At 39.3% G+C, this 16,714-nt stretch overlaps 1 protein-coding gene across 1 annotated transcript in view; it reads left to right on the plus strand.

Annotated features, from left to right (window-relative positions):
* Positions 1–16,194, plus strand: part of INSC (INSC spindle orientation adaptor protein) — a 227,157-nt gene extending 210,963 nt beyond the window's left edge. Inside the window, exons 6-7 of the mRNA XM_073659569.1 lie at positions 14,641–14,717; positions 16,053–16,194. Of these exons, the coding sequence (XP_073515670.1) occupies positions 14,641–14,717; positions 16,053–16,181 (206 nt within the window). The 3' untranslated portion in view covers positions 16,182–16,194. The remainder of the gene's footprint in view (positions 1–14,640; positions 14,718–16,052) is intronic.
* The last annotated feature ends 520 nt before the right edge of the window (positions 16,195–16,714 follow it).

Consider the following 16,714-nt stretch of genomic DNA (forward strand, 5'->3'; position numbering starts at 1 on the left):
TGTACTCACTTATACTGAGCCCTGTATATATAATGTAATGATAATACAGGGGTGTACTCACTTATACTGAGCCCTGTATATATAATGTACTGATAATACAGGGGTGTACTCACTTATACTGAGCCCTGTATAGATAATGTAATGATAATACAGGGGTGTACTCACTTATACTGAGCGCTGTATATATAATGTACTGATAATACAGGGGTGTACTCACTTATACTGAGCCCTGTATATATAATGTACTGATAATACAGGAGTGTACTCACTTATACTGAGCCCTGTATATATAATGTACTGATAATACAGGGGTGTACTCACTTATACTGAGCCCTGTATATATAATGTACTGATAATACAGGGGTGTAATCACTTATACTGAGCTCTGTGTATATAATGTACTGATAATACAGGGGTGTACTCACTTATACTGAGCACTGTATATATAATGTACTGATAATACAGGGGTGTACTCACTTATACTGAGCCCTGTATATATAATGTACTGATAATACAGGGGTGTACTCACTTATACTGAGCGCTGTATATATAATGTACTGATAATACAGGGGTGTACTCACTTATACCGAGCTCTGTATATATAATGTACTGATAATACAGGGGTGTAATCACTTATGCTGAGCCCTGTATATATAATGTACTGATAATACAGGGGTGTACTCACTTATACTGAGCCCTGTATATATAATGTACTGATAATACAGGGGTGTACTCACTTATACTGAGCTCTGTGTATATAATGTGCTGATAATACAGGGGTGTAGTCACTTATACTGAGCCCTGTATATATAATGAACTGATAATACAGGGGTGTACTCACTTATACTGAGACCTGTATATATAATGTACTGATAATACAGGGGTGTACTCACTTATACTGAGCACTGTATATATAATGTGCTGATAATACAGGGGTGTACTCACTTATACTGAGCCCTGTATATATAATGAACTGATAATACAGGGGTGTACTCACTTATACTGAGCCCTGTATATATAATGTACTGATAATACAGGGGTGTAATCACTTATACTGAGCCCTGTATATATAATGTACTGATAATACAGGGGTGTACTCACTTATACTGAGCACTGTATATATAATGTACTGATAATACAGGGGTGTACTCACTTATACTGAGCTCTGTATATATAATGTACTGATAATACAGGGGTGTACTCACTTATACTGAGCCCTGTATATATAATGTACTGATAATACAGGGGTGTACTCACTTATACTGAGCACTGTATATATAATGTACTGATAATACAGGGGTGTACTCACTTATACTGAGCGCTGTATATATAATGTACTGATAATACAGGGGTGTACTCACTTATACTGAGCCCTGTATATATAATGTGCTGATAATACAGGGGTGTACTCTCTTATACTGAGCCCTGTATATATAATGTACTGATAATACAGGGGTGTACTCACTTATACTGAGCCCTGTATATATAATGTACTGATAATACAGGGTGTACTCACTTATACTGAGCACTGTATATATAATGTACTGATAATACAGGGGTGTACTCACTTATACTGAGCGCTGTATATATAATGTACTGATAATACAGGGGTGTAGTCACTTATACTGAGCACTGTATATATAATGTACTGATAATACAGGGGTGTACTCACTTATACTGAGCCCTGTATATATAATGTACTGATAATACAGGGGTGTACTCACTTATACTGAGCACTGTATATATAATGAACTGATAATACAGGGGTGTACTCACTTTTACTGAGACCTGTATATATAATGTACTGATAATACAGCGGTGTACTCACTTAAACTGAGCCCTGTATATATAATGTAATGATAATACAGGGGTGTACTCACTTATACTGAGCCCTGTATATATAATGTACTGATAATACAGGGGGTGTACTCACTTATACTGAGCGTTGTATATATAATGTACTGATAATACAGGGGTGTACTCACTTATACTGAGCGCTGTATATATAATGTACTGATAATACAGGGGTGTACTCACTTAAACTGAGCGCTGTGTATATAATGTACTGATAATACAGGGGTGTACTCACATATATTGAGCGCTGTATATATAATGTACTGATAATACAGGGGTGTACTCACTTATACTGAGCCCTGTATATATAATGTACTGATAATACAGGAGTGTACTCACTTATACTGAGCCCTGTATATATAATGTACTGATAATACAGGGGTGTACTCACTTATACTGAGCCCTGTATATATAATGTACTGATAATACAGGGGTGTAATCACTTATACTGAGCTCTGTGTATATAATGTACTGATAATACAGGGGTGTACTCACTTATACTGAGCACTGTATATATAATGTACTGATAATACAGGGGTGTACTCACTTATACTGAGCCCTGTATATATAATGTACTGATAATACAGGGGTGTACTCACTTATACTGAGCGCTGTATATATAATGTACTGATAATACAGGGGTGTACTCACTTATACTGAGCTCTGTATATATAATGTACTGATAATACAGGGGTGTAATCACTTATGCTGAGCCCTGTATATATAATGTACTGATAATACAGGTGTGTACTCACTTATACTGAGCCCTGTATATATAATGTACTGATAATACAGGGGTGTACTCACTTATACTGAGCTCTGTGTATATAATGTGCTGATAATACAGGGGTGTAGTCACTTATACTGAGCCCTGTATATATAATGAACTAATAATACAGGGGTGTACTCACTTATACTGAGACCTGTATATATAATGTACTGATAATACAGGGGTGTACTCACTTATACTGAGCACTGTATATATAATGTACTGATAATACAGGGGTGTAGTCACTTATACTGAGCCCTGTATATATAATGAACTGATAATACAGGGGTGTACTCACTTATACTGAGCCCTGTATATATAATGTACTGATAATACAGGGGTGTAATCACTTATACTGAGCCCTGTATATATAATGTACTGATAATACAGGGGTGTACTCACTTATACTGAGCACTGTATATATAATGTACTGATAATACAGGGGTGTACTCACTTATACTGAGCTCTGTATATATAATGTACTGATAATACAGGGGTGTACTCACTTATACTGAGCCCTGTATATATAATGTACTGATAATACAGGGGTGTACTCACTTATACTGAGCACTGTATATATAATGTACTGATAATACAGGGGTGTACTCACTTATACTGAGCGCTGTATATATAATGTACTGATAATACAGGGGTGTACTCACTTATACTGAGCCCTGTATATATAATGTGCTGATAATACAGGGGTGTACTCTCTTATACTGAGCCCTGTATATATAATGTACTGATAATACAGGGGTGTACTCACTTATACTGAGCCCTGTATATATAATGTACTGATAATACAGGGTGTACTCACTTATACTGAGCCCTGTATATATAATGTACTGATAATACAGGGGTGTACTCACTTATACTGAGCCCTGTATATATAATGTACTGATAATACAGGGGTGTACTCACTTATACTGAGCCCTGTATATATAATGTACTGATAATACAGGGTGTACTCACTTATACTGAGCCCTGTATATATAATGTACTGATAATACAGGGGTGTACTCACTTATACTGAGCCCTGTATATATAATGTACTGATAATACAGGGTGTACTCACTTATACTGAGCACTGTATATATAATGTACTGATAATACAGGGGTGTACTCACTTATACTGAGCCCTGTATATATAATGTAATGATAATACAGGGGTGTACTCACTTATACTGAGCCCTGTATATATAATGTACTGATAATACAGGGGGTGTACTCACTTATACTGAGCCCTGTATATATAATGTAATGATAATACAGGGGTGTACTCACTTATACTGAGCCCTGTATATATAATGTACTGATAATACAGGGGTGTACTCACTTAAACTGAGCCCTGTATATATAATGTAATGATAATACAGGGGTGTACTCACTTATACTGAGCCCTGTATATATAATGTACTGATAATACAGGGGGTGTACTCACTTATACTGAGCCCTGTATATATAATGTACTGATAATACAGGGGTGTACTCACTTATACTGAGCCCTGTATATATAATGTAATGATAATACAGGGGTGTACTCACTTATACTGAGCCCTGTATATATAATGTACTGATAATACAGGGGTGTACTCACTTATACTGAGCCCTGTATAGATAATGTAATGATAATACAGGGGTGTACTCACTTATACTGAGCGCTGTATATATAATGTACTGATAATACAGGGGTGTACTCACTTATACTGAGCCCTGTATATATAATGTACTGATAATACAGGAGTGTACTCACTTATACTGAGCCCTGTATATATAATGTACTGATAATACAGGGGTGTACTCACTTATACTGAGCCCTGTATATATAATGTACTGATAATACAGGGGTGTAATCACTTATACTGAGCACTGTATATATAATGTACTGATAATACAGGGGTGTACTCACTTATACTGAGCCCTGTATATATAATGTACTGATAATACAGGGGTGTACTCACTTATACTGAGCTCTGTGTATATAATGTACTGATAATACAGGGGTGTACTCACTTATACTGAGCACTGTATATATAATGTACTGATAATACAGGGGTGTACTCACTTATACTGAGCCCTGTATATATAATGTACTGATAATACAGGGGTGTACTCACTTATACTGAGCGCTGTATATATAATGTACTGATAATACAGGGGTGTACTCACTTATACTGAGCTCTGTATATATAATGTACTGATAATACAGGGGTGTAATCACTTATGCTGAGCCCTGTATATATAATGTACTGATAATACAGGGGTGTACTCACTTATACTGAGCCCTGTATATATAATGTACTGATAATACAGGGGTGTACTCACTTATACTGAGCTCTGTGTATATAATGTGCTGATAATACAGGGGTGTAGTCACTTATACTGAGCCCTGTATATATAATGAACTGATAATACAGGGGTGTACTCACTTATACTGAGACCTGTATATATAATGTACTGATAATACAGGGGTGTACTCACTTATACTGAGCACTGTATATATAATGTGCTGATAATACAGGGGTGTACTCACTTATACTGAGCCCTGTATATATAATGAACTGATAATACAGGGGTGTACTCACTTATACTGAGCCCTGTATATATAATGTACTGATAATACAGGGGTGTAATCACTTATACTGAGCCCTGTATATATAATGTACTGATAATACAGGGGTGTACTCACTTATACTGAGCACTGTATATATAATGTACTGATAATACAGGGGTGTACTCACTTATACTGAGCTCTGTATATATAATGTACTGATAATACAGGGGTGTACTCACTTATACTGAGCCCTGTATATATAATGTACTGATAATACAGGGGTGTACTCACTTATACTGAGCACTGTATATATAATGTACTGATAATACAGGGGTGTACTCACTTATACTGAGCGCTGTATATATAATGTACTGATAATACAGGGGTGTACTCACTTATACTGAGCCCTGTATATATAATGTGCTGATAATACAGGGGTGTACTCTCTTATACTGAGCCCTGTATATATAATGTACTGATAATACAGGGGTGTACTCACTTATACTGAGCCCTGTATATATAATGTACTGATAATACAGGGTGTACTCACTTATACTGAGCACTGTATATATAATGTACTGATAATACAGGGGTGTACTCACTTATACTGAGCGCTGTATATATAATGTACTGATAATACAGGGGTGTAGTCACTTATACTGAGCACTGTATATATAATGTACTGATAATACAGGGGTGTACTCACTTATACTGAGCCCTGTATATATAATGTACTGATAATACAGGGGTGTACTCACTTATACTGAGCACTGTATATATAATGAACTGATAATACAGGGGTGTACTCACTTTTACTGAGACCTGTATATATAATGTACTGATAATACAGGGGTGTACTCACTTATACTGAGCACTGTATATATAATGTACTGATAATAAAGGGGTGTACTCACTTATACTGAGCCCTGTATATATAATGTACTGATAATACAGGGGTGTACTCACTTATACTGAGCCCTGTATATATAATGTACTGATAATACAGGGGTGTACTCACTTATACTGAGCGATGTATATATAATGTACTGATAATACAGGGGTGTAATCACTTATACTGAGCGCTGTATATATAATGTACTGATAATACAGGGGTGTAATCACTTATACTGAGCCCTGTATATATAATGTTCTGATAATACAGGGGTGTACTCACTTATACTGAGCACTGTATATATAATGTACTGATAATACAGGGGTGTACTCACTTATACTGAGCCCTGTATATATAATGTTCTGATAATACAGGGGTGTACTCACTTATACTGAGCACTGTATATATAATGTACTGATAATACAGGGGTGTACTCACTTATGCTGAGCCCTGTATATATAATGTACTGATAATACAGGGGTGTACTCACTGATACTGAGACCTGTATATATAATGTACTGATAATACGGGGGTGTACTCACTTATACTGAGCGCTGTATATATAATGTACTGATAATACAGGGGTGTACTCACTTATGCTGAGCCCTGTATATATAATGTACTGATAATACAGGGGTGTACTCACTTATGCTGAGCCCTGTATATATAATGTACTGATAATACAGGGGTGTACTCACTTATACTGAGCCCTGTATATATAATGTGCTGATAATACAGGGGTGTACTCACTTATACTGAGCCCTGTATATATAATGTACTGATAATACAGGGGTGTACTCACTTATACTGAGCTCTGTATATATACTGTACTGATAATACAGGGGTGTACTCACTTATACTGAGCCCTGTATATATAATGTACTGATAATACAGGGGTGTACTCACTTATACTGAGCTCTGTTTATATAATGTACTGATAATACAGGGGTGTACTCACTTATACTGAGCACTGTATATATAATGTACTGATAATACAGGGGTGTACTCTCTTATACTGAGACCTGTATATATAATGTACTGATAATACAGGGGTGTACTTACTTATGCTGAGCCCTGTATATATAATTTACTGATAATACAGGGGTGTACTCACTTATACTGAGCACTGTATATGTAAGAATGTGTACTTGTATATGGTACTGGTATCTATAGGTGATATATGGCTATATACCGGTGTACAGTACCTATAGTTGATATATGGCTATATACCGGTATACAGTAGCTATAGGTGATATATGGCTATATACCGGTGTACAGTACCTATAGATAATATATGGCTATATACCGGTGTACAGTAGCTATAGGTGATATATGACTATATACCGGTGTACAGTACCTATAGGTGATATATGGCTATATACCGGTGTACAGTACCTATAGATTATATATGGCTATATACCGGTGTACAGTAGCTATAGGTGATATATGGCTATATACCGGTGTACAGTACCTATAGGTGATATATGGCTATATACCGGTGTACAGTACCTATAGATTATATATGGCTATATACCGGTGTACAGTACCTATAGATGATATATGGCTATATACCGGTGTACAATACCTATAGGTGACATATGGCTATATACCAGTGTACAGTACCTATAGATGATATATGGCTATATACCGGTGTACAGTACCTATAGATGATATATGGCTATATACCGGTGTACAGTACCTATAGATTATATATGGCTATATACCGGTGTACAGTAGCTATAGGTGATATATGGCTATATACCGGTGTACAGTACCTATAGGTGATATATGGCTATATACCGGTGTACAGTACCTATAGATTATAAATGGCTATATACCGGTGTACAGTACCTATAGATGATATATGGCTATATACCGGTGTACAATACCTATAGGTGACATATGGCTATATACCAGTGTACAGCACCTATAGGTGATAGATGGCTATATAACGGTGTACAGTACCTATAGGTGATATATGGCTATATAACGGTGTACAGTACCTATAGGTGATATATGGCTATATACCGGTGTACAGTACCTATAGATGATGTATGGCTATATACCGGTGTACAATACCTATAGGTGATATATGGCTATATACCAGTGTACAGTACCTATAGATGATATTTGGCTATATACCTGTGTACAGTACCTATAGATGATACATGGCTATATACCGGTGTACAGTACCTATAGATGATGTATGGCTATATACCGGTGTACAATACCTATAGATGATATATGGCTATATACCAGTGTGCAGTACCTATAGATGATGTATGGCTATATACCGGTGTACAGTACCTATAGATAATATATGGCTATATACCGGTGTGCAGTACCTATAGATGATATATGGCTATATACCAGTGTACAGTACCTATAGGTGATGTATGGCTATATACCAGTGTACAATACCTATAGATGATATATGGCTATATACCGGTGTACAGTACCTATAGGTGATATATGGCTATATACCGGTGTACAGCACCTATAGATGATATATGACTATATACCGGTGTACAGTACCTATAGATGATATATGGCTATATACCGGTGTACAGCACCTATAGGTGATGTATGGCTATATACCGGTGTACAGTACCTATAGATGATATATGGCTATATACCGGTGCACAGTACCTATAGGTGATATATGGCTATATACCGGTGTACAGTACCTATGGGTGATATATGGCTATATACCGGTGTACAGCACCTATAGATGATATATGGCTATATACCGGTTTACAATATCTATAGATGATATATGGCTATATACAGGTGTGCAGTTCCTATAGGTGATGTATGGCTATATACCGGTGTACAGTACCTATAGGTGATATATGGCTATATACCGGTGTACAGTACCTATAGATAATATATGGCTATATACCGGTGTGCAGTACCTATAGATGATATATGGCTATATACCGGTGTGCAGTACCTATAGGTGATGTATGGCTATATACCGGTGTACAGTACCTATAGGTGATGTATGGCTATATACCAGTGTACAATACCTATAGATGATATATGGCTATATACCGGTGTACAGTACCTATAGGTGATATATGGCTATATACCGGTGTACAGCACCTATAGATGATATATGACTATATACCGGTGTACAGTACCTATAGATGATATATGGCTATATACCGGTGTACAGCACCTATAGGTGATGTATGGCTATATACCGGTGTACAGTACCTATAGATGATATATGGCTATATACCGGTGCACAGTACCTATAGGTGATATATGGCTATATACCGGTGTACAGTACCTATGGGTGATATATGGCTATATACCGGTGTACAGTACCTATAGGTGATATATGGCTATATACCGGTGTACAGCACCTATAGATGATATATGGCTATATACCGGTTTACAATATCTATAGATGATATATGGCTATATACCGGTGTGCAGTTCCTATAGGTGATGTATGGCTATATACCGGTGTACAGTACCTATAGATAATATATGGCTATATACCGGTGTGCAGTACCTATAGATGATATATGGCTATATACCGGTGTGCAGTACCTATAGGTGATGTATGGCTATATACCAGTGTACAGTGCCTATAGATGATATATGGCTGTATACCGGTGTGCAGTACCTATAGATGATATATGGCTATATACCGGTGTACAGTACCTATAGATGATGTATGGCTATATACCGGTGTACAGTACCTATAGGTGATATATGGCTATATACCGGTGTACAGCACCTATAGGTGATGTATGGCTATATACCGGTGTACAGTACCTATAGGTGATATATGGCTATATACCGGTGTACAGTACCAATAGATGATGTATGGCTATATACCGGTGTACAATACCTATAGGTGATATATGGCTATATACCAGTGTACAGTACCTATAGATGATATTTGGCTATATACCTGTGTACAGTACCTATAGATGATACATGGCTATATACCGGTGTACAGTACCTATAGATGATGTATGGCTATATACCGGTGTACAATACCTATAGATGATATATGGCTATATACCAGTGTGCAGTACCTATAGATGATGTATGGCTATATACCGGTGTACAGTACCTATAGATAATATATGGCTATATACCGGTGTGCAGTACCTATAGATGATATATGGCTATATACCAGTGTACAGTACCTATAGGTGATGTATGGCTATATACCAGTGTACAATACCTATAGATGATATATGGTTATATACCGGTGTACAGTACCTATAGGTGATATATGGCTATATACCGGTGTACAGCACCTATAGATGATATATGACTATATACCGGTGTACAGTACCTATAGATGATATATGGCTATATACCAGTGTACAGCACCTATAGGTGATGTATGGCTATATACCGGTGTACAGTACCTATAGATGATATATGGCTATATACCGGTGCACAGTACCTATAGGTGATATATGGCTATATACCGGTGTACAGTACCTATGGGTGATATATGGCTATATACCGGTGTACAGTACCTATAGGTGATATATGGCTATATACCGGTGTACAGCACCTATAGATGATATATGGCTATATACCGGTTTACAATATCTATAGATGATATATGGCTATATACAGGTGTGCAGTTCCTATAGGTGATGTATGGCTATATACCGGTGTACAGTACCTATAGGTGATATATGGCTATATACCGGTGTACAGTACCTATAGATAATATATGGCTATATACCGGTGTGCAGTACCTATAGATGATATATGGCTATATACCGGTGTGCAGTACCTATAGGTGATGTATGGCTATATACCGGTGTACAGTACCTATAGGTGATGTATGGCTATATACCAGTGTACAATACCTATAGATGATATATGGCTATATACCGGTGTACAGTACCTATAGGTGATATATGGCTATATACCGGTGTACAGCACCTATAGATGATATATGACTATATACCGGTGTACAGTACCTATAGATGATATATGGCTATATACCGGTGTACAGCACCTATAGGTGATGTATGGCTATATACCGGTGTACAGTACCTATAGATGATATATGGCTATATACCGGTGCACAGTACCTATAGGTGATATATGGCTATATACCGGTTTACAGTACCTATGGGTGATATATGGCTATATACCGGTGTACAGTACCTATAGGTGATATATGGCTATATACCGGTGTACAGCACCTATAGATGATATATGGCTATATACCGGTTTACAATATCTATAGATGATATATGGCTATATACCGGTGTGCAGTTCCTATAGGTGATGTATGGCTATATACCGGTGTACAGTACCTATAGATAATATATGGCTATATACCGGTGTGCAGTACCTATAGATGATATATGGCTATATACCGGTGTGCAGTACCTATAGGTGATGTATGGCTATATACCAGTGTACAGTGCCTATAGATGATATATGGCTATATACCGGTGTGCAGTACCTATAGATGATATATGGCTATATACCGGTGTACAGTACCTATAGATGATGTATGGCTATATACCGGTGTACAGTACCTATAGGTGATATATGGCTATATACCGGTGTACAGCACCTATAGGTGATGTATGGCTATATACCGGTGTACAGTACCTATAGATGATATATGGCTATATACCGGTGTACAGTACCTATAGGTGATGTATGGCTATATACCGGTGCACAGTAACTATAGATGATATATGGCTATATACCGGTGTACAGTGCCTATGGGTGATGTATGGCTATATACCGGTGTACAGTACCTATAGGTGATATATGGCTATATACCGGTGTACAGCACCTATAGGTGATATATGGCTATATACCGGTGTACAGTACCTATAGGTGATATATGGCTATATACCGGTGTACAGCACCTATAGGTGATATATGGCTATATACCGGTGTACAGTACCTATAGATGATATATGGCTATATACCGGTGTACAGTACCTATAGGTGATATATGGCTATATACCGGTGTACAGTACCTATAGGTGATATATGGCTATATACCTGTGTACAGTACCTATAGGTGATATATGGTATATACCGGTGTACAGTACCTATAGGTGATATATGGCTATATACCGATGTACAGTACCTATAGGTGATATATGGCTATATACCGGTGTACAGCACCTATAGGTGATATATGGCTATATACCGGTGTACAGTACCTATAGATGATAAATGACTATATACCCGTGTGCAGTACCTATAGGTGATATATGGCTATATACCGGTGTACAGTACCTATAGGTGATATATGGCTATATACCGGTGTACAGTACATATAGGTGATATATGGCTATATACCGGTGTACAGCACCTATAGATGATATATGTCTATATACCGGTGTACAGTACCTATAGGTGATATATGGCTATATACCGGTGTACAGCACCTATAGATGATATATGGCTATATACCGGTGTACATTACCTATAGGTGATATATTGCTATATACCGGTGTACAGCACCTATAGATGATATATGGCTATATACCGGTGTACAGTACCTATAGGTGATATATGGCTATATACCGGTGTACAGTACCTATAGATGATATATGGCTATATACCGGTGTGCAGTACCTATAGGTGATATATGGCTATATACCGGTGTACAGTACCTATAGGTGATATATGGCTATATAGCGGTGTACAGTACCTATAGGTGATATATGGCTATATACCGGTGTACAGTACCTATAGGTGATATATGGCTATATACCCGTGTGCAGTACCTATAGGTGATATATGGCTATATACCCGTGTGCAGTACCTATAGGTGATATCTGGCTATATACCGGTGTACAGTACCTATAGGTGATATATGGCTATATACCGGTGTACAGCACCTATAGATGATATATGGCTATATACCGGTGTACAGTACCTATAGGTGATATATGGCTATATACCGGTGTACAGCACCTATAGATGATATATGGCTATATACCGGTGTACAGTACCTATAGATGATATATGGCTATATACCGGTGTACAGTACCTATAGATGATATATGGCTATATACCGGTGTACAGTACCTATAGGTGATATATGGCTATATACCGGTGTACAGCACCTATAGATGATATATGGCTATATACCGGTGTACAGCACCTATAGATGATATATGGCTATATACCGGTGTACAGTACCTATAGGTGATATATGGCTATATACCGGTGTACAGCACCTATAGGTGATATATGGCTATATACCGGTGTACAGTACCTATAGGTGATATATGGCTATTTACCGGTGTACAGCACCTATAGATGATATATGGCTATATACCGGTGTACAGTACCTATAGGTGATATATGGCTATATACCGGTGTACACAACCTATAGATGATATATGGCTATATACCGGTGTACAGTACCTATAGGTGATATATGGCTATATACCGGTGTACAGTACCTATAGGTGATATATAGCTATATACCGGTGTACAGTACCTATAGGTGATATATGGCTATATACCGGTGTACTGTACCCATAGGTGATATATGGCTATATACCGGTGTACAGTACCTATAGGTGATATATGGCTATATACCGGTGTGCTGTACCTATAGGTGATATATGGCTATATACCGGTGTACAGTACCTATAGATAATATATGGCTATATACCAGTGTACAGTACCTATAGGTGATATATGGCTATATACCGGTGTACAGTACCTATAGATGATATATGGCTATATACCGGTGTACAGTACCTATAGGTGATATATGGCTATATACCGGTGTACAGCACCTATAGATGATATATGGCTATATACCGGTGTACAGTACCTATAGGTGATATATGGCTATATACCGGTGTACAGTACCTATAGATGATATATGGCTATATACCGGTGTGCAGTACCTATAGGTGATATATGGCTATATACCGGTGTACAGTACCTATAGGTGATATATGGCTATATAGCGGTGTACAGTACCTATAGGTGATATATGGCTATATAGCGGTGTACAGTACCTATAGATGATAAATGACTATATACCCGTGTGCCGTACCTATAGGTGATATATGGCTATATACCGGTGTACAGTACCTATAGGTGATATATGGCTATATACCGGTGTACAGTACCTATAGGTGATATATGGCTATATACCGGTGTACAGCACCTATAGATGATATATGGCTATATACCGGTGTACAGTACCTATAGGTGATATATGGCTATATACCGGTGTACAGCACCTATAGATGATATATGGCTATATACCGGTGTACAGCACCTATAGGTGATATATGGCTATATACCGGTGTACAGCACCTATAGATGATATATGGCTATATACCGGTGTACAGTACCTATAGGTGATATATGGCTATATACCGGTGTACAGTACCTATAGGTGATATATGGCTATATACCGGTGTACAGTACCTATAGGTGATATATGGCTATATACCGGTGTACAGTACCTATAGATGATATATGGCTATATACCGGTGTACAGTACCTATAGGTGATACATGGCTATATACTGGTGACAGCACCTAACGTTTACACCTCCCTCTTTTCTCCTTGCAGGTATCCCACGCCTCATTGCTCTTTGCCGCCACCCAGAGGAGAGGTTCAGCAGTGACGCCGTCCTTGTGGCCTGTCTGGTAATTTCCATATTCCCTCTAAAAACCTTTGAAAACTCTCCCGCGCCCTCTGTAACTCCTGCCGGTCCGGTCTATCTCGCCGTCCTCCTGCTCTAATTGACATGGCCGACGCCTCCTGCATCATCCACATAACCAGGCGAAACCTCGCGCCGGCGCCTTAAACATAAGGGCGCAGAACCTTTAACAAGAAGGGACGTTTTCACTTGTTTTATCGCCTCTTGCTCCGAGAGACAGAACTTTTTTATGTTTCTGTCCAGCAAATGAGGTGAAATTGCTCCAGTACAGCAGAGAAATGAGGGAGTGTGCCGCTGTGACTGCGGATTAGCAGAGCAGATCTTGGGCAGGAGCCTCCCGTTGCTAGTCAGTGCTGGTCAGGCCCACCGGAGGATTCTCCAGCTCCCCGATGGGCGGTCCCAGCCTGTTTGTGTGTAAACATGGAGTTTCTTACATGTAAACACGAGATGAGAACCTCTGGAAGATTCCTTGTGCCAGTCTGGGCTTTTCGCCTGGATGTGGCTGAGCCCATAGCCTGTTGCAGAGTTCAGCTTTCAGCAGAATCATCAGCGCTCAGTCATTGTGGGAGAATGAACCGCTCTACTAGGGGCATACAGCGGCCATCACCTCCATCATCACAGCCGGGAGAATTACAGGAAGAGCAAGGACAAAGCACCTAGAGAGGTCACACAGCGCAGCATTACCAAAGCACAGCAAATAATACAGCGCCAAACACGACGGCGTCTGCTGAACAGGTATAACAGCATAAGCCTGCAGCTGTTGTATCCCATAATAATAAAGTGCAGTAACCGCAGGATAGAACAGTGCAGGAGCTGATGTCTTATTACAGTACAGAAGTGATAGAAAAGGAGCAGCCAGTATCAGTCGTCTCATGCCTAATAGCAGGCTGATAACAGGGAGCAATAGATTGCCTTCCTCAAGCTCAATCAGCTCCGTTTTTTAATGGGATTACATGGGCAGATCGCGGTTAATGATATGACTGAGCGATCTGCAATTGATCTATAATAGACCGCTCCGTGCACACAAGCCGCCAATGCTCTCGGCAGCACATACTGGTTACACAGGACAATGCGCTGCCGAGAACGACAATATTTTCCACTGTATTTTCCACCAATAACGAGCGTTTTTCTCCTTCATTGGGTGATCGGCGCCTGTTTACACGGAAAGAGGATGATAATTTGAGAGTCATTAAGGACGCTCGTGCTAATAATATGCAGTGTAAATGCAGCTGCACGCTCGGCCCCCGGCGTCAGTTACCGCTTTCTTCATCTCATATGATGTATATCCTCATATTAACCCTTTGTCATCCTGATTTTCCAGGCTGCACTGCGGAGACTGGCGATTGCTTGTCCTGGAGGAATTGATGACTCTGATCTGCAACAATTGGTGAAACCGCGACTTGTGGACTCTTTTCTACTGTGTTCCAATATGGAGGAAAGCTTTGTGTAGCAGACGCTAAAAATATGTGCCCCCCCATCCCCGCACGGAAAAGGTTTATTATCATGGTGGACACAGAAATTATAAAGTGCCAGTCACAGCTCCAGGCGTCCCACTCAGAAGACCGCGCGTCCCGCACAGAAAACCCCGCGTCCCGCACAGAAGACCCCGCGTCCCGCACAGAAGACCCCACGTCCCCCACAGAAGATCCCGCGTCCCGCTCAGTAGACGCCGCATCCAGCACAGAAGACCCCGCGTCCCACACAGAAGACCCCACGTCCTGCACAGAAGACCCCGCGTCTTGCACAGAAGACCCCGCGTCCCGCACAGAAGACCTCGCTTCCCGCACAGAAGACCCCGTGTCCCGCTCAGTAGACCCCGCGTCCCGCACAGAAGACCCCGCGTCCCGCACAGAAGACCCCGCGTCCCGCACAGAAGATCCCTCGTCCCGCTCAGTAGACGCCGCATCCCTCACAGAAGATCCTGCGTCCCACACAGTAGATCCCGCATCCCGCACAGAAGATCCCGCGTCCCGCACAGAAGAT

Source organism: Phyllobates terribilis, unplaced genomic scaffold (genome assembly GCF_046119375.1).
Source record: "Phyllobates terribilis strain yellow unplaced genomic scaffold, ASM4611937v1 Scaffold_13__5_contigs__length_258822181, whole genome shotgun sequence".
NCBI classification, from domain to species: domain Eukaryota; kingdom Metazoa; phylum Chordata; class Amphibia; order Anura; family Dendrobatidae; genus Phyllobates; species Phyllobates terribilis.